Source organism: Dermacentor andersoni, chromosome 4 (genome assembly GCF_023375885.2).
Source record: "Dermacentor andersoni chromosome 4, qqDerAnde1_hic_scaffold, whole genome shotgun sequence".
NCBI lineage: Eukaryota > Metazoa > Arthropoda > Arachnida > Ixodida > Ixodidae > Dermacentor > Dermacentor andersoni.
In genome coordinates this window covers 32,479,646-32,502,218 of record NC_092817.1, presented here as the reverse complement: position 1 = coordinate 32,502,218, position 22,573 = coordinate 32,479,646, and the positions used below count along the sequence as shown (strand labels likewise).

At 44.7% G+C, this 22,573-nt stretch overlaps 3 protein-coding genes and 1 long non-coding RNA gene across 9 annotated transcripts; 1 reads left to right on the top strand and 3 right to left on the bottom strand.

Annotated features, from left to right (window-relative positions):
• Positions 1-4,305: 4,305 nt before the first annotated feature.
• On the bottom strand, positions 4,306-7,713 carry Dsp1 (Dorsal switch protein 1). 2 transcript variants are annotated; one of them, XM_050183924.3, is made up of 4 exons: positions 7,611-7,713; positions 5,736-6,067; positions 5,306-5,480; positions 4,306-5,194 (listed from the first exon to the last, which is right to left on the bottom strand). In XM_050183924.3, the coding sequence occupies exons 2-4, from the start codon at positions 6,032-6,034 to the stop codon at positions 5,042-5,044; spliced, it is 627 nt and encodes a 208-aa protein (XP_050039881.1). In that variant the 5' UTR covers positions 6,035-6,067; positions 7,611-7,713; the 3' UTR covers positions 4,306-5,041. The 2 variants fall into 2 exon arrangements, with proteins under 2 accessions (XP_050039881.1, XP_050039880.1); XM_050183923.3 differs by having other exon boundaries at positions 7,544-7,648.
• A 199-nt stretch (positions 7,714-7,912) lies between these two features.
• Sap30 (SIN3-associated polypeptide 30) lies at positions 7,913-13,524 on the top strand. 4 transcript variants are annotated; one of them, XM_055073582.1, is made up of 5 exons: positions 7,913-7,960; positions 9,719-9,895; positions 10,088-10,210; positions 11,338-11,436; positions 13,148-13,524. In XM_055073582.1, exons 1-5 carry the CDS (start codon positions 7,928-7,930, stop codon positions 13,268-13,270), a joined length of 555 nt encoding a protein of 184 aa, XP_054929557.1. In that variant the 5' UTR covers positions 7,913-7,927; the 3' UTR covers positions 13,271-13,524. The 4 variants fall into 4 exon arrangements, with proteins under 4 accessions (XP_054929557.1, XP_054929558.1, XP_054929559.1 ...); XM_055073583.2 differs by lacking the exon at positions 7,913-7,960 and adding an exon at positions 8,328-8,660; XM_055073584.2 differs by lacking the exon at positions 7,913-7,960 and adding an exon at positions 8,720-8,779.
• LOC129386163 (uncharacterized) lies at positions 13,487-14,991 on the bottom strand. The gene is made up of 2 exons (XR_008613623.1): positions 13,881-14,991; positions 13,487-13,717 (listed from the first exon to the last, which is right to left on the bottom strand). It is a non-coding gene; the product is annotated as an uncharacterized lncRNA (long non-coding RNA).
• Positions 14,992-15,920: 929 nt separating this feature from the next.
• Sf3a2 (splicing factor 3a subunit 2) lies at positions 15,921-22,356 on the bottom strand. Of its 2 annotated transcripts, none has more exons than XM_050183919.2 (5): positions 22,280-22,356; positions 21,704-21,880; positions 21,364-21,572; positions 17,965-18,147; positions 15,921-16,158 (listed from the first exon to the last, which is right to left on the bottom strand). In XM_050183919.2, exons 2-5 carry the CDS (start codon positions 21,855-21,857, stop codon positions 15,961-15,963), a joined length of 744 nt encoding a protein of 247 aa, XP_050039876.1. In that variant the 5' UTR covers positions 21,858-21,880; positions 22,280-22,356; the 3' UTR covers positions 15,921-15,960. The 2 variants fall into 2 exon arrangements, with proteins under 2 accessions (XP_050039876.1, XP_050039877.1); XM_050183920.3 differs by lacking the exon at positions 22,280-22,356 and adding an exon at positions 22,095-22,249.
• Between the last annotated feature and the right edge of the window lie 217 nt (positions 22,357-22,573).

Here is a 22,573-nt window from a genome sequence, read left to right as displayed (position 1 = left end):
ATCTTCTGCTGCCGCTCTTCCTCGTTTCATGTCTTGTAGGGCCCTGATATATTTATATTTGGAGTTTCTGTATCCTGTTCATTAATGTTTCGAACAGAGTTATCCTGAGTCATCTGGGTACTGTACAGGTCAGTATAGAATTCTTCCGCTGCTTTTACTATACCTTACAGATTGCCGATGGTATTACCGGGCCTTCTTATCTTTCACTGCATACATCTTGGTTTGTCCTATGCCAAGTTTTCTTCTCACTGATTTCAGGCTGCCGTCCATTTCTTACGGCTCCCTCTGTCTTTCTCACGTTATAATGTCGAATCGCTTATTTTCGCCTTGTTGGTCAGTTTTTATAGTTCCGCGAATTCTATCTTATCTCTTGAGTTGGACACTTTCATTCTTTGTCGTTTCTTTATTAGGTCCTTTATTACTTGGGAGAGCTTGCCTACTGGTTGCCTTGGTGCCTTGCCTCCAACTTCAATCGCTGCCTCTGAAGCCAGCCTCGTTACGGTTTCATTCATTACCTCTATGTCATCATCATCATCTCTCTATTCTAAGGCTGCATATTTGTTTGCAAGTACCAGCCTACATTTATCTGCTTTTACCCTTACTGCCTCTAAGTTGACCTGCTTTTTCTTGACCAATTTTACTCATTCTCTGTTTAAATTCAGGTGAATCCTGTTGCGTGCTTTTCTATGAAGCTCCAGCCTACATGTCCCGTCCTCTAATCAGCATTACGTCTGTGTTTAGGTCTTCCTAAATTTGTTGCAAATTCTATTATTTATCTAGAATCCCGTGTTCCTCCTCTTTCGTGCAGGTTCCCGCTTTTGACAGTGCAGACGTTCTTAAGGATTTATAAATCACCGCTGCGACATCCCCAAAGAATCTTTATTTCACAACCTGCGTTGTTTTTCGTTGTCAACTGGCCGCAACTACATACTCCGCAAATTATATTCGTGCAAAAATTACTTGACTCTTTGGGCGTGCGCATATGCGATGTACTTCCTATTCCCGACAGAGCTGTTGCAACGGATATTCAATTCGATGACATTTTTCCTAATCATGCAAAATTAATTCCACAACGTATTCTAGACGGTAAATTACAAGACCATCTGAAGAACCTTCAAACAAACATTGTAATTGCGACAGGCAGTGGCGTAGCTATAGGTCATCTGGCACTCGGGGCCCATAGGTTTTTTGTCACCCCCCCGTGTGTAGCCGGCGGAAAGAAGGGTGTCTTCAGGCGTATATGACACCCCCCCCCCCCCCCCGTTGCTACGCCACTGGCGACAGATGCTTCACAATTTTAAGAAAAGTTGTCTCTTCGACTGCCAGATTTCATATCGATCTTTTTAGCCGAATTCATGGCCGTGGTGCTGGCATTACGCAAATTAGGACCATCAATTACGTCAGCCGTGATAGTCACTGATTCGTTATCATTGTGCTTATCCCTTACTGCTTCTCGTGATTCTCGCGTGATGTGGACGTTTCAATCATTGGTACATGGGTACTTGAGAAGCGTGTGTTTGATTATGGTGCCTGGTCATAAAGGACTAATTATAAATGAAATTGCAGACTCTCTAGCCAAGGCATCGATAAGTGGCCCGATTCCTTACTGCCCTTTAACTGCACATGTTACTGCTGCTAGATTTCGCAGGAGTGTCATTATGCAGGCAGCATCAGGCTCCGCATCACCAACTCTGTGGATTACCGACATCTCCTATACCCTTGGCACAGAGACTTTTGCCGAACACGGAAAATTGAAGTGTCCATCACGAGGCTGCGCTGCCGTATACCTGCATTTAACTTCTATCTCCACAGGTCTAGTCCCCTCACCATTATGCTCATTCTGTGGCGAAGCGGAGACATTAGACCATTTCTTGTTGTCTGCAGGCGTTTTTCTATTATAAGAAAACGACTACTCGAAATCCCGCTTCGCACTATTGGTCTAAATTTATCAGTGCCTGTCATCCTATCTTTTGGAGCCTCCATTATTGGGTTCATTCACAGGAATGTTTGCTTGGCAATCCAAAATTACCTAATTGAAACTAATCGTTTTCCAAGACTGATCGTTCTCCCTCCCCACCATTGCTCTCTTTTATTTCTTATCTATTATTAATTTTTTATTATTCTTTCCCTCTTTTTTATACCCGATTTTCTTCAGATTTTTTTCTCCAAACGCAAAACGTTTACTTTTAAACTGCAATGTTCAAATTGTTAACTCCCTTGATATTATTATTTTTTATGCACCTAATTTAACCACCCGATTCATGGCCAATCTCCCACTGTGGATGTGTGCCACGGCCACTCAGGACAACAACAACAACAACTATGGAGCATGTTTTATTAGAATGTAAAGACGTCTGCCCAGCGGTCGATTTAGGCACCACTGGCCTCCTTGGAACCCTTGGGTTCAGCGAGCAGTGGAAAAGTAAACATGTCCGCAATAGGGATTAGTAAGAGGCGACTGGAGGAAGAAAAGTAAGGAAACGACAAAAAACGGAGACGTACAAAAGCAAACTTCGCAATAGGGGATCAGAAAATTTGGTTGTGGGAGATCATGGTGTTTTTTCTTTATTTTTTTTTTCTTGTTTAACCTTGGTAAGACATTAGACAGTATAATAGCAAGAGCTTGGTGGCGCTACCCACCGCCCCGTTCCAAAGGGGACGCTCGTAACATCCATCCACCCGCTGCTGCTTACCTGGTGCCACAACGTTGGATGAATGCACAAAAAGCCCGGAACGAGAATTTATATGGAGCAAAATAAACATTTCCTCATTTCACAAGGCGTCTACTTTTTGGAATTGCGCGTGGCACAGATTCGAGGGAGGCCAGTAAAGATCGTTTGCAATCATTTTTATTTACTACTAAACCGATTCAGCACGAAGATCGCGCGCGGTTGAGCTGCAGAAGAAAAAGAAATGCAAATGTCACGTCGATCAGCGCAGCCAGCGTAACGCGTCCCAGCTAGCGTTCAAAACACGCGCGCCCCAAACCGAAATCGGAAGTGTGGTTCAGGTGTCTATGCCGGTGACTTGGAGCGCTACAGTTGGTTCGACCGCTCGGCTCTATGGGAAAAACGCCGTCCAGTCCACTCGAGCTCATTCTAGGCTGTGTTCCAATAGTTGCCGTAGGCGGCAAAGTAGACGGTTAAGCGGACAGCGGCCATCGTAAGTATGGTCCCTAGAATATTCTTAAGACCATCGAGTTTCTCAGGGACCATATCTTAAGTCTCGTTCCAATTCTCACGAAGACATCAAAGTAGACAGCTTCGCGAAGACTGCATCGAAGTCAAAAAGATGCAAGCTACTTTCATCTATGCTTTCATATCCAAACGAGATGGCAGCTTAGATGCACGACGGGAAGGTCGTCGGCGCACAAGAAAACGTAGATACGCTTTCCTATAGCCCTTACACATGTGTTTGATGAATGTGCAAAACGTGCGACAGCCTCGGGTGTGCGAAAACTTGAAAGAGCAAACTAAAAATACAATAAAATACCAATAGCTGACTGGTGAATGTTACGTATCATCTCAAATTAGGTGCTGTAAAAAACAAAAAAGTATTTTTCTACTTCCCATGTAAGAAAACGAGAGCAAAACTGCGGGCCTACTGCCGGCAGCGGTGAAAGAGGCGCGCTCAGTTTCCATAGCCTTCGCTTCATAGCCAAAAAAAGTTCTCCGCGAGTGTTCGCGTCGTCATACCAATGCTGCCAAATGGCGCCACGCGTTTGCAGCGCCAGCATGTGTGTCGTCTGCTACCTACCCACGGATGCCGCGGTGTGGGGGGCGTGTATGCCACACTATTGCTATAAAAATGACCATGTAGGTGGGCGGAGCTACGTTTCTGCAACAGTAAAAAAAAAAAAGTGCCTACACTCATGTAGCCAGTGTAGGTAAAAAAGATAGCCCTATAGACAACAGAGCCGCAGCACAAGGCAAAGCTATGCAGGATTTTACACAATAAATGGTGAAGTACCTCCACTGCATTTGTTTGCATGTAGAAAAAACGGGCAAACGACGCCAACGCTGCTGTTCGGCTGCTCGAGTGTAATACCCCCTGGGATTACCACTGCTCAATCCTTCCACCAAAAGTCCTCTAGTATATGCTATACGCTAAGGAGACACTAAATTACCTGACATTCAAATGTGTTACTCCGTATTTCCTCCAACCATGCACTGAAGCTTTGCAACATTTTCAAGTTTAAGTGCAGTTTTAGCCGCACTTTGTGCACATACCTTAAAATGGATGGAGTGGGACAGTTCTGAATGCACCTGGTAGAATAGCAAAGTCCACAAACTTCCTCTAACAGACTTGCGACATACTAAATGTCTTTATTGAAAGCCATCGATACAAAAAATAGTTATGCCACTAAAATGAGTCTTGTCGAATAGCAATGACGAATGAGCAAAAGAGGTGAATTAGCAATGAGGTATGATAACAGAACACAACTGAAAGCCCGAGACAGTACATGTGGCACCGGAAATTAAAACCCATGTGGGCCAGCAAAGCCTCGGGGAAAAAAAAAGTATATACAGTCTTACATCACACATCAGTGCAAAAACATATGACAAAACCCCGAGTTTGAGGTGCAGCTAGGTGATCTTCAAAATGGGCAACGATGTGGTATGCTCACAGTGCGTACGCCAATGATGAAGCGTTTTAGTTAATTTTTACAGTAATTAAGTTAAAACAGTATCTTGCTTGTTACTCCACATGCACACATGTACAAAAGACGGGAGGAGAAAAGTAAGTGGGGAAAAAAAGGGGGGGAGGCAGCCGCTTTGCCTGCATCAAACAGGGGAGAAAGATTATAACACCCGTTTTGGGGCCCCATCAGAGCTTTTTATCTGTTTTAGAATAATGCATAACTGGGACCCTGCAAATAAAAAAAAAAGGAAAGAAAACTGAAGAGTTAACCAAAAATAAAAGTAAACGGCAACTATGAACACAAGTGGCATAGCCACAAGGCCAGAAGTCTGGAAAAGAAATAAAACGAACAGGAGGACGGGGGAAAGAAAATGAAGTGTATGCGTAAGAGTGATGCTTCTCAATCCTCGTCGTCGTCATCATCATCTTCAGCATCCTCAACCTCATCTTCTTCATCGTCATCATCTTCGTCATCATCCTCTTCCTTCTTTTTGGCCTTCTCCTTTGGTGGAGATGCAGCCTTGGGCTTCTTTCCCTTGTAGGCCTTCAGTTCCTATAAAGCAAGTGACAGAACATGCTCAAAATCATTTCAATGTACAACAGTGCATACTGATATGCAACACCGACAAAGTATGAGGCAGCTACAGAATTATTTGAAACTTGCCTTCTCGTAACGCGCCTTGTCCTTGGCAGCCAGGCCCTCGTACTTTGACTTGACGTCGTCGCCAACCTCATTCCATCGCCGACCCAGCTCTTTTGCCACCTCACCGACAGAGGCATCTGGGCTCTCCTGGCGCACGTTGGGTCTCTCGTCATTGCAGAACCAGAAGAAAGCAGACCTGCAATGAAACACCAAAATTCAGTTTGTCTTGTTCCAGCCAGGAAAGGACAAAAGCCAGCAGTAAGCACCAACTTTGCCTTGTCCAGTAGAGTCGCTCAATACACAGCATTCTACCGAGACATCAATATTCCAAGAATTTAAACTGCACTACCTGCGTCTAATCAACAGTGAGCTCTAACTGTCCGGTCAACTGAAGGCATGCTGAACAGGGTTGTTTACCACTGAAAATTTACAATCTGGTGGGGATTCTTACAAGGGGCGCTTGGGTGCATTGGGGTCCTTTGCGCGCTTGCGCTTCTTGGACTTGTCGCCCTTGGGCGGCTTGTAGTCGGCCATCTCGGTGTCGAAGCGCTTCTTGTCCTTGTCGGCCATCTGATGGAAGCGTTTCTTTTCGCTCTCGCTCATGGTCTTCCAGCGCTCGGCGCATTTCTTCGAGAACTCGGCGAACACCACGTTCTCGTTCGGGTGCTTCTTCTTGTGCTCCTCCCGGCAGGTCTGCACGAAGAAGGCGTACGCAGACATCCGGCCGCGAGGCTTGTCTCCTTTGCCCATGTTGATAACTTGTCAGCCGAATGTCACGAGAATCTGCGACAGAATGAGAGACAACGGGGAGAAAAAGTTTAGTCGAGGTCCAAGCAGTTGTGGGCGCGTATATACAGGTTTACTCAGCAGGGTATTGTAGCACCGTCGTGACCCAAACACTTCCGAAATAGGCGCCAAGAAACTGCCGGGTCGTTATCGAAAAATATGACGCCAACAGGCGAGCGCCACTGAAACCGCAACAGCTACTAAAAAGTGAGGAGGAAAAAAAAAAAAAAAAGGCGCGCAACGCATCTGCCGGGAAATCGTCTGCTTCGAATTGCTACGGCCACCCTCTCTCGTGACTCGGGGCAAATCACCTAAACTACTAAGCAGAACAAAAAACGCCCAGCCCTAATATTCTGCGAACTCCCCAAAATCGAGAAAACTAAAAATATGCGCGCCAAATGTAATTTATCGCAGATGCTACGTACAAGACTTCTCGGAAAAGTGCCGGCGAACGCCACGCAACTAGCCGTGAAAAACGTTCCGATTTCAAATTTGAGAAGTATATACAAAAGCACAAATTAATATAGCCTCTAAACGCAGTGCAAAAAAATGCAGCGCGCTAATTGCTCATAAGCGGGCGACACAACCGGCTAGCAGACTACAGATCAACATGCTCTCGAAACGCCACGCAACTAGAGTTCAAGAACCTGCCTAGGAAGAAAAAAAGAAAACAAGAGCGACGCGAGAGGACTTCAAACGTAATGGATTCGAATTCCGAACCGTTAAAGCTGCCTGTGCACGTTATAACAGGACAGACGCCACCACGACGCGTTTCTACCTGGGGCCCGCAAGCCAGGCGCGTAATGGAAGCCAACGCGGGAGTCGCAAGCACTGTAAATAGCTATGAGCGAGGAAGAAATCCCCGTCTTCATCAATGAAAGCCCCGTCGAAATATGCCCTTGAACGTTATCATGGCTTCCTCAGCTAACACTTGCAAGCCGGGGTTCTTCGCGGCAAACTTACTAGCGAACTCAAAAGTGAGCTCGGGCACAGCCGGCTTTTCCTATGGAGCGAGCGTCCCATAGAGTATATAGGAAGCTTTAGGTTCCCTATGAGCGGCCGCTCTACGTGCATAGCAAAAGCATGGGAGCGCCTTGCAACAAAGGCTGGAAAAACGGCCCATTTCAGTCATTTTTCTGGCTATAAAGAACGCTTAAATTCGCACCGGAAAACAACGCGAAATAAAGTTTGAACCCTCTGCTCCACAGCAGAAGCCTCAGAATAGCATAAGATAAAGCGACTACAGCAGAAGAATTTTTCGAACAGAAGCGATCGCAGCCCGCATGCCACCATAGAAACACTATGGCGTCCATAGGCTTCCTTTGTGAGGCCTCGTCTACCCAAGGGTTCCTACGGCCCCATAGAGTTACATGTAATGCTCAGTTTACGAACTCGCGAATAACTTGGTCTTGCAGAAAAATGTCACGATGAAAAAAAATCTCATTCATCTGCAGTGTTTTAGAACACACTTACTGCGCACAAGATGGAGGCTCCAAGGTATTTCGTTGGGAAGATTTGCAATAAACAAGTCGACACTCACCGCAGCGATGGCTTCCTCAGTACCGAGCAGCCCACGGAGCAGAAACGCTACGCCGTTGAATTCTCGCCACAGGAAAGCATAGGAAAAGTTGTGATTGGTGGGATTTGGATTGAGCGCAAAACCTCATCCTATAGAAGCGCGAGTTTTTATCACGTGGGCATTGCTTTTGGCCAATTGTGTGCGAGCAAGGAGCTAGCGCGGGAATCGCGCGTGAGCGACGTTGGCGCGAATAGCGACAGTGGTGGCAGCGGCCGGCAGCTAGCAGACGACGTCGCCTCGTAGAGAAAATGTGCATCGCCAAGAGCTGTATGTAGTGTATGCTTGATCTACAGGAAGACACAGTGGCAAAAGTAGGTATCTGCAATACTCTACATAACCTGAAGCTGAAAAACAGTGATTTAAGGTAACAAAAATATGGCTTCAGGCCTGTGCGGTTTATATGCGAAACATTTAGGCCAACAATTATTTTGAGACGTTTCGAGAATGAATGTAGCGCGTTTCTGCAGCTAAAAAGACGACTGACGATGAATTGTACACCAAACGAAGAACGAAAGTAAAACGACAAAGCAGCCGCAACATGTTGCTCTGCCTTTTTTGGTGCATGAGCTTGGCAGCGTGATGGCGATGGCACCGATCCACGAGCATTTCATGACGTCAACGCAGCGCCGCCGTTTCATCCAATCGGTGTCTAGAACGGTTTTCACCGTGTTCGCGCTAGTGGTTTTCTGCTACTCTGTGTGCGTTTGTTTTGCGTATTTTTGCGATTTGCTCTCGCTCTCCTGTGCGCTCTCTTGCGCCGAAGCTTTCACTGTGCTATCTTCCTCCCCTACTCCCTTGCCACCATCGCCGAAGCTTTTTGGCGTTGCGCTCGGAGGCACATACGCCGGTTCTGTGCGCTGTCAGCTACGCAGAGTGTAAACAAACTGTAGCAGTCGCTACATTGGCTTCGTCACAAAGTGAACCGCATCCTTGCGTCGGCTCGGCTACCATCCCGATTCATCTCTTACGTTGTTGTGACAAGACCGACAGATCTGCGGTCCCGGCATCAAGGTAAATATCACGATGTTCTGCTCCGCGATCCGTCGGTGCAGCCGTGCGCCGATCAGCCTGCAGAAGCACATGCCAGCCACAGCGCCGTGTCTACTGAGATTTGGCGCCAATTAGCATCCGTGAGCTCGAGCAGCCCTCATTGCCTTTCCCTACAGCAGTCGCGATCGACTCTCGGCTGCCGCCGTGTCTTACCGCTTTGCGTTGCAGCCGGTTAGGCCTACGTTTTGAGCGACGTCGCCCTCCCGCGAGCGCGTCGTGCCCTCTCCGACATATCGTAGTATGCCCGCGGTTGGCATGCGTGGCCGCGCCGGCGGAAAGTCGAGGTCGCTCTTGCTTCGCCCTGCCTCAGTGTCAAAACTCTCGACCGCCCTGCCACTGTTGCGCAAACAGCAGGTCTCCACTTCAAAGACCCCTCTGACAGACACTTCCCTGGTAGGCACCCATCATCGCGACCGCCCCGGTTGCTGCGGCGACCTATTTTTCATGCCGGGTCTCGTGGCTTGCATGACATGTGGCCTCCCTGCTTTGGACAGCTGATCATGCAGCTGACGATTCGGGCATCCAACTAAGTTCTGCGAACGTGCGCCTGTAGGTTTCTAGCCTGCCGCAATTCCCAACAAAATGTGATGAAATTCATCGGCGCAGCTTCACCATCCGGTTTAATGTACGATTAATTTTCGTGCGGAGCTGCGCTTTTACATCTGCGGATTAATTTTTGCCTAGCGGCTGTATATGGATCGCGGCGGTCTGGGTGATTGCCTTCCACGCGCCGAAATTTTTATTTTGCTTCCCCCTAACGAAAACCCCATTAGTCAGTGTTGTTACAGCGTAGAACGCGCGCCCGTTATAGCGTTGTTTTTTATCATTGCATTCGAGAGTGCACTTTGAGGTTATTGTGATCGTACCCGACCTGTTACTTTCGCCCATAATCCGGTGATGCAAGCTCATCGGGAGTGCCGTGCTGCGGTTTTCTTTCGTCTGTCGAGGATGCATACACTTGGCGTGTGCCTCCTATGCGCCGCGGTTAGCCTGACGTGCTGCGACCTCTTATGTTTTAGAGAGGCCTGATGAACGGATTTAGTACAGAAGAAGAAACGCAGAGCGGGCACAACCAGATCTGCTGTCTCTTGGACGACTCGGAGCGGTGCACGCGGCCAGCCGGAAATGCCAGCTACAGCAAACGCATCCAGAAGACCGTAGCTCAGCGCAAGCTGAAGCTCAACATTGATCCCAGTGTAAGTGACGCTGCAAAAATTGAAAGCAGCGTGTTGACCAGTGTTCGCCCGGATAATGCGTCCATATAACCACTTTGTAGAGAGGCTATGGGCCGCTGGAGAGGGTCCATGCTTTAGTTGTGTAGCGCGCGGTCGACACGTTTCCACGTCTCGCCACATAAAAATGCGTGCTTTCATTTTCTTTTTGTGCAGGCACGGCACATCTACATCTGCGACTACCACAAAGGTGTCATCCAAAGCGTGCGCACCAAGAGGAAGCGTAAGGACAGCGAAGACGACAATGGTTCCAATGAGCAAGAAATGGACATTCCTGAGGCAAGTTTACTTCTGAGAGCATTCGGGCTACATTGGGACGGAGATAAAACTTAGCTTGTAGAAATTAGCCTTGTCACACTATGTTGTATCTGTATCCCTTGGATCAGTGTGCAGACATATTTAGCATGAAATGATCCACTTTGCTGACTAATATTTGGTGCATGCTAGTTGGTTCAATATTTAAACTTAATAGTGGTAAATAATACAAGGACAGCACAGGTGCCAACTTCCAAGTGATATTAATGCCAGAAACCTACAGTGAAGTAAACTTTTGATGCAAGCATGTTTACACACAAACAAAAACAGCAACCATGTAAGCTCCGTATTACATAGACAGCTCTATCTAAATACTTATGTTTATTGCAATAGAAGGATATAGAGGAAACACTGACATTGTGCTCTCTTTTACTTAATGGCTTGGGAAAAGCTGTGACCAGTTCGCCCTATATTTAATGGAGGCATTCTACGTATAGAAAAAGGGAGTGCAAGAAAAAGGGAATGCAAAGTGTCAGCTTACCCTCAATGTTCCTCTATTGCAATGAACAGAAGTACTTAACATGACTGCTGCTTTTCTTTTGTGGGTATGTGTGTGGGTGTGTGCAAAAACCTACATGCTCCCAGAGTTTAATTTGTGTAGGTTTCTGGCATTAAAATCAGTTTGAAATTGGTCCTGTCCTATCCTTCTTGTCCATACCTTTTAAGTATTACAATATCTTTAAGACTGCCGGATGGCTTTGTCCAAGGGCATGTTTCATTGCGACCTGAGCTAGTAGTAGTTTACGGCAGCTTGCGTGTACAGGCTTAATACTTGTCCGCTACTTGTAGGGGATGCTGTCTCATCTTAGGCAAGCGAGATTAGAGGCTTACGCATTCTCACTTGTCTTCACTGTACTCTTGGTCTACCAGTATCATGACTGCAGTAATGTCCATACAAGCCTAGTGTATTCACCATGTGCTGCGATTTTAAGGTGTGTCAGGTTACATACAGCTGCACTTCATTTAAGACGTTTCGCTGCTTTCTTGAGTAGTTAGGCTGCTTGCTCGTCAATTGCCAGCCTTATTTTTAACAGTATGTTTAAACAATCATGGTTGTTTTGCTAACTTTTTTGCCTTCTTAATGATTACAGGTTGACCTGTTCCAGCTTCAGGTGAATACGTTGCGAAGGTACAAGCGTCATTACAAAGTCCCAATGCGGCCCGGACTCAACAAGGCAGAACTGGCTGATGTGAGTGTTCCTTGCATAAAAAAATGTTGGCAATTTGGCATTGCTGTAGCAATTAAAAGTGCATTGATGTGTCCACAATGCCCTGAATCTTTTCCTTGATTGGAAATTGTCTGGCCATTTTCGGATAATTTCTTCCATAGAAGTAGGAAGATGTACAAGTTCCATTCAAGTTGTAACACTTCACATTTGACAGCCCACACCCAATGTACAACATAATTAAATACAGTTTGTGGTGGATCTTGCTGCTTTTAATCAATTGTTGGCAACTGTAATGGCTGCTGTTGCTGAATATTGAAGAGCAGATTTAAGTTCAGCATTGGAGGTCATGCCTTGAAGCTTCCTTGATGCGTGCAACCCATTTCATTCATGCAATTCATCTTAATAGCAAACAGCACTATGATTTTACAATGTGGCTGGCTAACCTTATTGCTTTGGTACCCATCTTATCAGCAGTGTGTGTGCATTGCCATTGGTGGTATTTGAAGGAGAAAAGGTAGCTACTTCTTCACTGGTGCAGTCTTGTTGTCATTAGTGATGGAGCATAAACTGACAGCTTCCTTTTCACTCCTGAAGTCAAGCAGTTGTATGCATAGCCTGTTTATGCAATCTCAGACTTAGCCACCTTATGTGATGGCTGCCCTCTAATTCCCAAGTCCTTCCTGAAAAAAGAATGCTCATAATTTTTCAAAATCATAATTTTTTAAAACATTATTTTGCACAGTATACTGGTCATATAACTTCATGTAATTTATCCTTGCTTTTGTGGTTTCATAATATGTTGATAGTGAAATGCATTCCCGAGGGAGTTGTGCTAAATGGAACACAAGGCTTTGGCTTCAGGCGGTATTCAGTTCCTAATTAATTGAAACCCAACCATACCTATTCAGCTTTGAAATGTAAAAATCTAACCAGGCATTTATGCCCAAGGCCACATTTCAGCTTTTGCATTAGGAGCAGCTTTTCTTTCTGATGATCTACTGTTTGGTATTTGCTCTATACTCAGGGCGTTTTATTTTATGCTTGCATAGAGGATGTATTATTAGAGAAAACTTTGTCCACAATGATGGTGATGCAAGTCTATCATCCTCACAGCCAGAACGCAGAGCCAGGAGCTGCCAGTCTAGCTTTCTTTTATATCTCATCACTGTGTAAAAAGTGAATTGAGATAGAAACAGTCCCAGTGCCTACTCAAAAATATAAGTTTGCTGTTGGAAGTAATGCTGAATATGTAAAGCAATAACAGAAACCAGCTCAACAACAGGGGGAAAAGGCGACGTTAAGGTAAACAGAGGGGCTAGATGTTTTTGGAGTTTGTACATTAATAAATTTCACTTGCTCATGTTGTCTGCTTGTTTACATCCCATGTCTGTTCCATTTGCTCTTCCACTTAACCTTCATGACACATTACCAACTAGTCCAGCCTAGGTGCAGTTTAGTTTGCCAGATCACTTTTGCAGGTGTTCCATCTGATAGGTGCACATGGGCACTTGAACATAAGTTGCAGGCTGCATAGTTTGAGTGTCCTTAGTTTTCGTAAATTTTTTGTCTCCAGCGGAACATGGATATAACAAATTATTAGACATAACAAAGTAGATATAAGATGTTGTCCTCCAGTACTGTCGGCATCTAATAAGATATGATAAAGTTCAACTGTACTACTGCACTAGTATATTAGGCAGCATCATAATGCTTGTCCCTGTTTTCCATGCAGACTTTGGCACGGCACTTCAGGACCATTCCGATTGCAGAGAAAGAAGCGATCACATTTTTCATCTACATGGTCAAGAACAACAAGAATAAGCTGGACCAGAAGAATGGTGCCGACCCATGCTGAATCAGATCAATGCTGTTGGCAGAGTGATGTGCATTTTGTGAAGCCGGTGCCCATATTCGTCTCGTGGACTGAGGAATGCAGTTAGCTCTATCATCCCGCAATCACCACATTCATCACTTCTGCTTGTATATATACCATCTAGCTGCTTCCTCTTGTACATACTATACATATAAACACATATAAAGTCAGGTGCATTCTGGTGAGAAAAAAAATGTGTACATAATAAAGCCATGATTGTTTATTTGTGGATGCAACTACATTCGTTTCTGTTGCTTCGACTCTGCTTTGAAAGATGTCAGCGTAACGTTGGGTCACTGCCATCGGTCATGTTGGTTCTGGGCACAGGATTGTTCATTTATGTGGAGCAGTTTCCACAACCCCAGTAATAGCACAGCGACAGAACCAGTGCCGACATTTTGCAAGAATTTTTTCACCTTTTATACGCCACTGAAATCGGCACTGTGGCTGATAAAAATGTAGAAATGAAGGAAAAAGATCATTATACTATAACAGCAGTTGCGTGTAGGATGTTGCAAGCCTTTTGGAGTACAATCTTTATATGAAGGTAAGCCTGCATTGCAACAATTTGATGAACACTGGTTATGCTCACCTTATGGTTTCTTGCTTGGTCATGCTGTTCAGTTGAAGGTGCACATGGCACATCAAGGCAGCCCTTGAAGCTACGTTGGCACTTGTACAGCTCTCTCCATAGGGTACGTGTAGCGGCCAGAGTGTGCTGCAACTGTTGGCATTCTTTTCAGGGTCAACACACCGAGTACTTTGTCTTTGCCATGACAAACAAGAATGGCAATAGACGTACTCCAGTTTCATTTCTTGCGTTTGTTTGAATACAGTGCTGGGTGATTAAGAGTTGTATACTTTAACCAGGATGACCATTTGTGCTTGGTAGTGTAAAGCTTTTACCGAGTTGCACGTAATATTCTTCAATGACTTGTCGCTGGCTGATCCAGAGCTATACACTTTAATCAGGATGACTGCTTCGGAGCGTAAAGCTTATTCGCAATTTGCTTTTTCCAAGTCGCATCTAATATCCTTCAATCACTTGTTGCAGCTTTTTGGGGTTGTTGGGGTTCAATTCTCACATTCGCGACTCCTTTGCAGGGTTGTAGTTACATGTGACCTGGACTAGAGATTTCATTTAGATGTGCAGTCTGCTTATTTTAACGGACACCATGTTGCAAACACGTATGTGACCACAGCAGTGCTGTGATGAACAGGCTGTAGGTCTGACTTGTAAAGATTGCTATCACCTGCTCTCTTGTTTGGTGGCTTCTGCAGAGAATCAAAGTTTTGCATCTTACCTTTCGAGACTTGAAACTTGGCCATCTCGTAAATTAGATGATTTTTTCATGCTAACAAACCTCAGTTCAATACAGGCTGCTCAGATAAGGTATTTTACTTGCTTTGAGAGGGGCATTTGCATGTTGGCCGATTCATCTGGTCAGCAATTTGAGCCAAGTAATGACACCATAAAAACACTCTGCCTGTAAGAAATGCACTCACATACATATAGACTACAGGAATGAAATAAAGTACAGTATCAAACTTACAAGTGGGAACAAAAGAAAGTTCATAATTGAGTTATCAGATAAATGGACAATTATCATAAAGAAGAAACCTGTTGCGTGGTGTCTCCTTATTTGAAAAAAGATGCAATAATGTCTGAAACTTATCACTTTCTCTTCTTTCATGTTTGCAGAATGCATAAAAAAAAAGAAGGGGGTTTTACGTGCCAAAACCACGATCTGATTATGAGGCATGCCGTAGTGGGGGACTCCGGAAATTTGGACCAACTGGGTTTCTTTAACGTGCACCTAAATCTAAGTACACGAGTGTTTTCGTGTTTTGCCCTCATCGAAATATGGCCGCCGTGGCCGGGATTTGATCTCGTGCTTAGCAGCCCAACAACATAGCCAGTTTGCAGAATGCATGCAGCCACTGAAGAATTCCTGTGTGTAATTAACATTTATTACTGATGCTGATCATTATTTTTGTATTATAATAGGATGCTTATGGCCAAGAAAATGTTTAAAAGAAAGAAAAGACCTGCAAATACACCCAGGACATATTTCTAGTTTCAGTTCAACAAATGGAGTCGCCAGGTCGCATATAAAATCACGACTACTTAGTGTACCGTAGCTATAGAATACAATGTAATTTTTTTTCAAGGTGATTACAGGAGATCTATTAGTGAGATTAGATTGAGTATGACACAACCAAAGAGATCCTCTAAAATAAATGGCAGTAGAAGTAGTTAGCAGTCTTACCACCTTTTCATATATGAATTTGTCTTTGTTGTTTGCAAAAATCACCAGAGCAGTAGCTTCCCAATTTTCTTGCAAGAAGACCTAGTCAGCATCGGAATGCAGAAAGCAGCAGCTTCATATCGCACTACACACTTGTTAGCAAAATCGGTTATATTAATCTAGCCACCTGCAGACCACCACCGGTAGTCTCTCGCACATGTCGGTCACTTACTTTTAGGGCACACTATTATATTAACTATCTACTATAACTGATACACTTGAGAACAGATAATAATAGGCGTTGCAGCTGTTGTAAAAATTGTGCAGTCTTTCAACACACAGTAAGAACCAGCACACTTGGCATAGCACTAAGACATTTCACAGAACGAATGAGAATGCCACATTTATTCCATGGCTTCCTATCTAGTTGTTGCTGCCTCCTGAAGGAGGTGGCGGCGGCGGCGGTGGCGGCGCAAGGGTTGGCATGCCGTGGCCGAGAATGCCTGGAAGCTTTGGCTTGGCTTCCAACTTGAAGCTGAACTGCAGGAAAAACTGCTTGCTGTCTCGATTCCAGAGAGTCCAGAACTTGCCCTCAGACTTGTCCACCTCTCTACTTGGCACCTATAATGTCATTACAAAATTCTATCAGCTGAGAAAAAAAAAATCTGGCGGGCCAGTGCACGATAAATTAAACAGGAATGAAGTTGTAACTTTACACTTACTGCAAACACACACTTACCCTAGCCCAGCTGTCTTACACCACTGTTACCCAGGCTTATACCCAAATGATGTGTGTAAAGTGTGCGAACACAGAGTAATGCTTTGACACACGCCCTGGAAATGTGCCGGCAACAATGGTACTGCAACCGCCGCCGTTCGCGATGCGTCCATAACGGCAGACGTTACCAGAATACAGGAAGCCTAGAGCTCGCTGCTGAGGACCTTCTCAGTCGGCGTCGCCACCGCCGGGAGGTGACCCTCAAAAGCTCAGAGCTGGAAGACCAGTTCTGACTCTTCCGGCAAGCCGAAGATGCCACCCGAGTTCAAGGACTTCAAGCCGGCACGTGAGGCCACCACAACTAAAACTGCCGGACCATTCTTTTCATTAAAGTTTGTTTTATTCTTCTGGCAAGCCATGAGACTCTGCATCCATGTGTCCAATGCGCAGCTACCCACTCTGCTCAGTTTCAAACATGGAAAAGAACTAAACTAGATTGGAAGATTACATATTTGGAATAACAAGTTCACCAGCCTGCCATACATGGATGCTCAGTAGGCCGGAAAGGATGCAAGAACTATAAACACCACCACCTTCAGAATCCTTCGCCATCATCCCTTGATATCACGGATTTTAGTAGAATCTCCTCAGTACTAACTAATTTTCGACATACAAATTATGGTGCATTCAAGAGTGAGCAGATTCAGCATGGAAGCTATTGGCACTTTGTTCTGCACAATATCATCTTACCGTAAGTACAAGAAAATACCATGAAATATGTGACATCTGAAGCTCAGTATAGGCACAAAATTTTCTAATGGACTTTTTCCACAAATGATATGCAAATAAAGTTCTGCAGGACTACTCTATACCACTCTTAAAACTTGCTTACTGCTTTTCTTTAGCATCACCTTAATATATTTATACTCAATATGAAAATTTCCATTTAAATGGAACATAGGTCAATGATAAAAGTTCATGAAGACACAGGTTATGATTGGCTTTATACATTTGTTTTACCTCACTTGCACGGTCATAAGTAGTAAAGTTTCCTTAATGATTTCGGGGCACCATGCAGCACAATGAGGAATCTAAATTTAATTACATGAAGTGCAATGTTCCAACTGTTCCACAGTGCCATTTGAACACAGAGCAACACTACCTAATAATGCGCTAGTGCTGAACTCAACTTTAAAGGAGTATGGCAGACAGTGCATTGACACCAAAACTGAGCAATACAGAAAAGGAGAGAGTATAATAACAGTAACAACTATCAGACATGGTATACTCTAATGCCACACAGTCAAAATAACTAATGTTGACTCTCCCTCCTCAAAACCCACATTTAATAGAAGCAAAATTTTAGAAATAGCTTAAGTAGCTTCACACACTTCCTTAGTGTTCCAAAATACTATGGGTATCAGTCTGTGCGTAGTTACTGAGTTAGATAGCTATTGAGTAAACAAAACTTTTATTTACGTAATATTTTTTGTTAACTTTACAGGGTTCATTGACAATTGTCTAAAGCTGGGTATTTATCTTCCCAAAAAAGTAAACACCTTCTCTATTTCCCAGTTGCATTCCATGTGTCTTCTGTTTAATGGTCAGTGGGCTTTGTCTTTGTCATTAATACTTAGCTAAATAAATATGTACCAACTTGGCCAGAAATTTATGTTGCTAAATCAACTTCAGTCAGTGCATATATTCACCTTAAAAGCAATGGTTTCATAAGGTTCAGCTGCAAAGAGGAGGTACTGCCACTTCTTGTCTGGTGGTTCCACCTTCTGTTCATAGGCCGACATGAACCGATGTCGAGGCACCACATTGTCATTGACCTCGGGGTAGTCCACTTGAAACAGCAAAGACTGCTGGCCAGTTTCACCATCCCTTTGCTGCACAGGATGATTGATTGAATGAAAAGGGCAACAACTTTTAGAGCGCAGGTGTAAAACTTGTGGTTGTACTATGTCCAACCGTTTGTCTTTTTTGCCACAGAAACTAAAAGCATAGCATGTTCCAATCTGCTAAATTAACATATGTATGCAGTGTACAAACAATACAAAAATTTGACATTACACGCTAGAACCAGGGCTCCGAGTTCTAGGTTTTCTTGACTACTGTCAGAGTACAAAGCAACAGGTGACATGAACTCTATTCCTAGCTTTCTGTTTAATCTGTATCAAAGTGAAAAAAAAAAAAAAAAAAAGAACCTTTCACACAGAGATCATCGCAAATGACTTGCCAGATGTTGCACATTCTTTTCCGATGGGTAATCATACCGATGCTTGTTGACAACTCTGCTACAATGCATGCAAGACTGAGAAATCTTACTGATATGAATAGTGCATCGGAACTGACCCCTGTATACTTTCAAACGATCTTTGACTCTAACCTCTTCCTCCGCTTCATAAAGCTGAACACAGTGCTGGCCCTACAACAGAGGTTTGCTAAGCTTAAGAATGGCTGTGCAGTGTCAAAAAAGTGCAGTGATCATTTCCGTGAAGAGGCAGCGCTATCACCTTGAGTGGAAGTACTGTAAATTACCGCAGAAGTGCCCAGTTTCGCATAAGCACCCAGTGCACATTTCCAAAACTTCAGAATGCTGAAAATTTTGTGTTAAGCGCCCACCCCCTCCAGAGCGCCAGCATCAGCGGAAATATTCACCCCGCTGCAGTCGCTATGAGACCGCTAAGGGCGATGACAAGGATATTTGCTTCCTTGATGTAGAAAGGAAAAAATTGATTGGAGTGAAGATAATGCAGAGTGACAATTAACAGTCCTTGAAAGAAAACCCAATGGTCGCAGGGCTTTTGTGCAACACATATTGATAAAGCGTACAGTGCAGCCACTGTTCCCACACTTCTCATGCAATCCGCTAGCCACACGATGCACTCCTACACCATCGCCAAGACTGAAGTCGTCAAGTGGCACAGCGAATCGGGAAAGAATGTGAATTGCATCTCTCAGCATTTTAAGACAGAAATATAATCCGTGAGTGGGACTCCACAAGTATGATGCCCTAAAGCACCTCAACTACGGCAAGCAGAAGACGAAGTGCGAACGCACGGATGGTGGGCTTGCCTTCCATAAAGAGTTGGACTTCTTTGATTACCTTCAAACGAAACGAGATGCTGGCTGCACTGTCAGTAACTGGCTCCTAACAGAGGAAACACTGAGAATAGCTGGAAACCTGAACCTTGGCAACTTGAAGGCCTCAAGCATGCCCCCATCCACAAAATGAAGGCTGTTGTTGACGCAGCAGAAGCCGCCGGAACTAACATAGTATACATTCCAGGAGGCTGTACAGGAATCCTGCAGCCTGCGGACGTCTACTGAAATAAGCCATTCAAGGACTCCCTCCGCATGTCATGGGCTGAGTTCATGAGCAAAGCAGAGAAAACTCCTAAAGGGAACCTCCGGAAGCCTTCACGCCAAGACATGCTGAAGTTTGTGCTGGCGGCTTGAGCTGCTGTGTCTGAAGAGATGGTTGCTCCATACTTCAAGGGGTGTGGGATCAATGCCGCGTTGGACAGCAGCGAAGACTGGTGCTTGCATAACTGACTTGCAGGCACCAGAAAGCCCGTGGCCTGTTCAAGTCGCGCAAGTGTCAACGACGAGTGCATTGACCTCCTATTCCCCACTGACTCGGAAGAGTCGTTCGCTGGGTTCAGTGACGATGAGTAGGGGGCTAGTGTACCCCAACCCTGCTTCAAAGAAATCAATGTAGAAAGTTGGGCTAGTTGGTGTTGACGTATTTGCTGTGACATATTTACTAGTGCTAGCAAGACTAATGGAAAAAAAATTTTCTGAATGCTGGCACCAATCTGCCATCTGCGCCTCTGCCACCGAGTCCTCACCACGTCGCAAGCTTGTGGATGCAATAACTCGGAATTGGTCTTCAGAGCTCAAACTCGTGAGGCAGCAAGATGGACTGAATTCCTGTGGGCTCACTGCCTTCCGTCGTTGTGCACATGGAAATGAGCCTGCTGCGGGAATCCGGCCCCTACGTCTGCCAAGGTGATGTACCTTGGTGTTTGCAATGTGCCTAGCAAGGTTCATGATGTGCTATAACATGGTCAAAAATTTTGTAACAAACCAAATAAAATGCCTGTCTCTTTCTTAGGTCTTGTTAGAAAAATAGCCAGCTGTTCTAACCCTGAGGCACAAAGTAGATGTGTTTCAGAAGGCGCTGACTGCCTTCCCTTCGGGGGTCACACTAATAATACTAGTAAGGCAATTAAGCAGTCCGTTAAATTTTTAAAGGATAATAACATGTCTTTGTTGGAGTCTGATAAAGAGGGGGTTTCATTGTCTTGTCACAGAAATGTTTTCTTGAAAAGGCACGTGCTACCTAGTGCTCTGTCCTGTCCCAATTTTTTTCCCTGTTAGTCTTGCTAGTGCCAGTAACTATGTCACAGGCTCAAAGATTTTCGTTGGCCACTATCTTGGTTTTTAGTGCTTCGACTGGAGAAATGCCCATATCTAGATTAACCCTATCTTCAGTGAAAGTGGAGTGGGCAATTCCGCAGCATTTTACAGTACTTTCTTGCCTTGAGGTGGAGTGTTGAGTGGAGGAACATCTAGAATATGGGGATAAGTGTTCACACCCTTCCCTCAGCAATGGCCACAGTGCCAGCACAACTTTTACATACCTTGACAATACATTCTTTTCACATCGTACACAACTAAAGACTATGTTCAGCAAACATGCGCAGTGGAAGCACAGGGTCCCGTATATACCAATCAAGAAGCTTCTTACCATTTGCTTGTTAACACACTAATGTTAGAGATCGCACTCCCTGACCTCGTTTATGCAAGTGTAGAGCTGCTGCTGGTACTTTTCTAGTTTTATTGACAGAAACGAAAAACCTTACCAACAACGGCAGTGTTTAACGAAGTTAATTCAGCTCACTAAGTGGCCTGTTATTACTACCTGCCTGGAAAGCCCATTCCCGCGCTTTTGCAATTGTTTTATTCATAGCAAACAAGTAAAGAGAATAAATCAGCCAAATCCTGCTTGCACTCACCAAAATATGGTGCTTAACTGTTTCAAGTGACCGTGTCATGCCATGAGACTGTGACTGCAACACATACTTGCATTATCTTACCTTGGTAACCCTGTAGCCTGGTCGTCCAATCTTCACAAATTTCTTGATGTCGACACGAGGCTTTGCCGGTGCGGGCTGGATAGGAGAGTCTTTGGCTTCCTTGGCTGCTCGGCGCGCAAGATTGGCCTGGTGCTTTTTGCCTTGCGTGTGGGCCAAGTAACTGCCTTCGTTATTGTGCAGTGTCAAGCATAGTTTGCACTCGTAAGAGCCTGCAACGAGAAAACGTTAAGAATCATCAGCTTCTAATGTTCAGAGCAAGAGATGCTCTGGTCAATTTGTGCAACATTAGCTAAAACATAACCCATTTCCGTCTCACGGGGAGTAAGAGAACTGCATTTACCCAGGTGATTTTTCATGAAGTACGGGTCCTTTTGAAGATCGATAGTTTCCAGGGCAAGCTGTCGCAACCGTTCCCTCCGGTCTCTGTTGGACTCCGACCATGACGCGACGCCTCCGGAGCCGGTCTTGCCGCCGGGCCTATGTTGGAAATCCATTTCGACCTCCCCTTTGCTTTAACCTAGAATATGAAGACAAATTTGATAGTTTGGACGAGCCAAGTCTTCTTGGGACCCCTGGAGAACCGTTCTTCGTTTGATTTCAATGCTTAATATGAACGGTTGAAACGTTGTGGGACACGTAAAACAAGTGATATCGACTAGAGATCAAAGCAACCCGCTCAATATTACCACCTCTTTCTGCAAATGATTTACATGTAACAAACAACACCTCACCGAGTAAACTAAGAACACGAACGCTTCAGTTGTTCACACACACAAACGCCGCACACAGCCACACGCATTGGCCACACACGCAGCCACAAGCTCTATACTTATGGCATAAAATCACAGAATAAAGAATCAACTTATGAGAAGTTGAACGGCTAGATAGCTGTAACATAGAGTAACATAGCGATTACCACTGGTGGTGACAGCCAGCCAAGGAGCCAGCACACACAGAAGAACATCTATGTAAACTATAGAACTATAGTACGACATACCTTCTTGTAGGAAACTTTTTGCGACATACAACCACAGCAATGATGATGATGATGATCTCTGCGGTCTTCCCTTTCTATCGGGTGGTCAACGAGAGTTCGGATCTGGAAGAATCCGATTGAATATAAGAGTATATAAAAAGACAAAACTAACAAGCAAAGAAAAAAAGACATAATCACTTAGCGGTGGGGGGGGGGGGGGCAGAAAACATAAAA

Excerpts from the sequence above, each read along its gene's own strand:
- Sap30 (XM_050183932.3), top strand. The coding sequence starts at position 8,940 with ATGCCCGCGGTTGGCATGCGTGGCCGCGCCGGCGGAAAGTCGAGGTCG. Across the intron at positions 9,093-9,718 it reads CTCTGACAGACACTTCCCTG|AGAGGCCTGATGAACGGATT; the intron begins GTAGGCACCCAT and ends CTTATGTTTTAG. Across the intron at positions 11,437-13,147 it reads ACAAGGCAGAACTGGCTGAT|ACTTTGGCACGGCACTTCAG; the intron begins GTGAGTGTTCCT and ends TTTTCCATGCAG.
- Sf3a2 (XM_050183919.2), bottom strand. The coding sequence starts at position 21,857 with ATGGATTTCCAACATAGGCCCGGCGGCAAGACCGGCTCCGGAGGCGTC. Across the intron at positions 21,573-21,703 it reads CTTCATGAAAAATCACCTGG|GCTCTTACGAGTGCAAACTA; the intron begins GTAAATGCAGTT and ends TTCTCGTTGCAG. Across the intron at positions 16,159-17,964 it reads ATGAAACCATTGCTTTTAAG|GTGCCAAGTAGAGAGGTGGA; the intron begins GTGAATATATGC and ends ATGACATTATAG.
- Dsp1 (XM_050183924.3), bottom strand. The coding sequence starts at position 6,034 with ATGGGCAAAGGAGACAAGCCTCGCGGCCGGATGTCTGCGTACGCCTTC. Across the intron at positions 5,481-5,735 it reads AATGCACCCAAGCGCCCCTT|GTCTGCTTTCTTCTGGTTCT; the intron begins GTAAGAATCCCC and ends GTTTCATTGCAG. Across the intron at positions 5,195-5,305 it reads ACAAGGCGCGTTACGAGAAG|GAACTGAAGGCCTACAAGGG; the intron begins GCAAGTTTCAAA and ends CTTGCTTTATAG.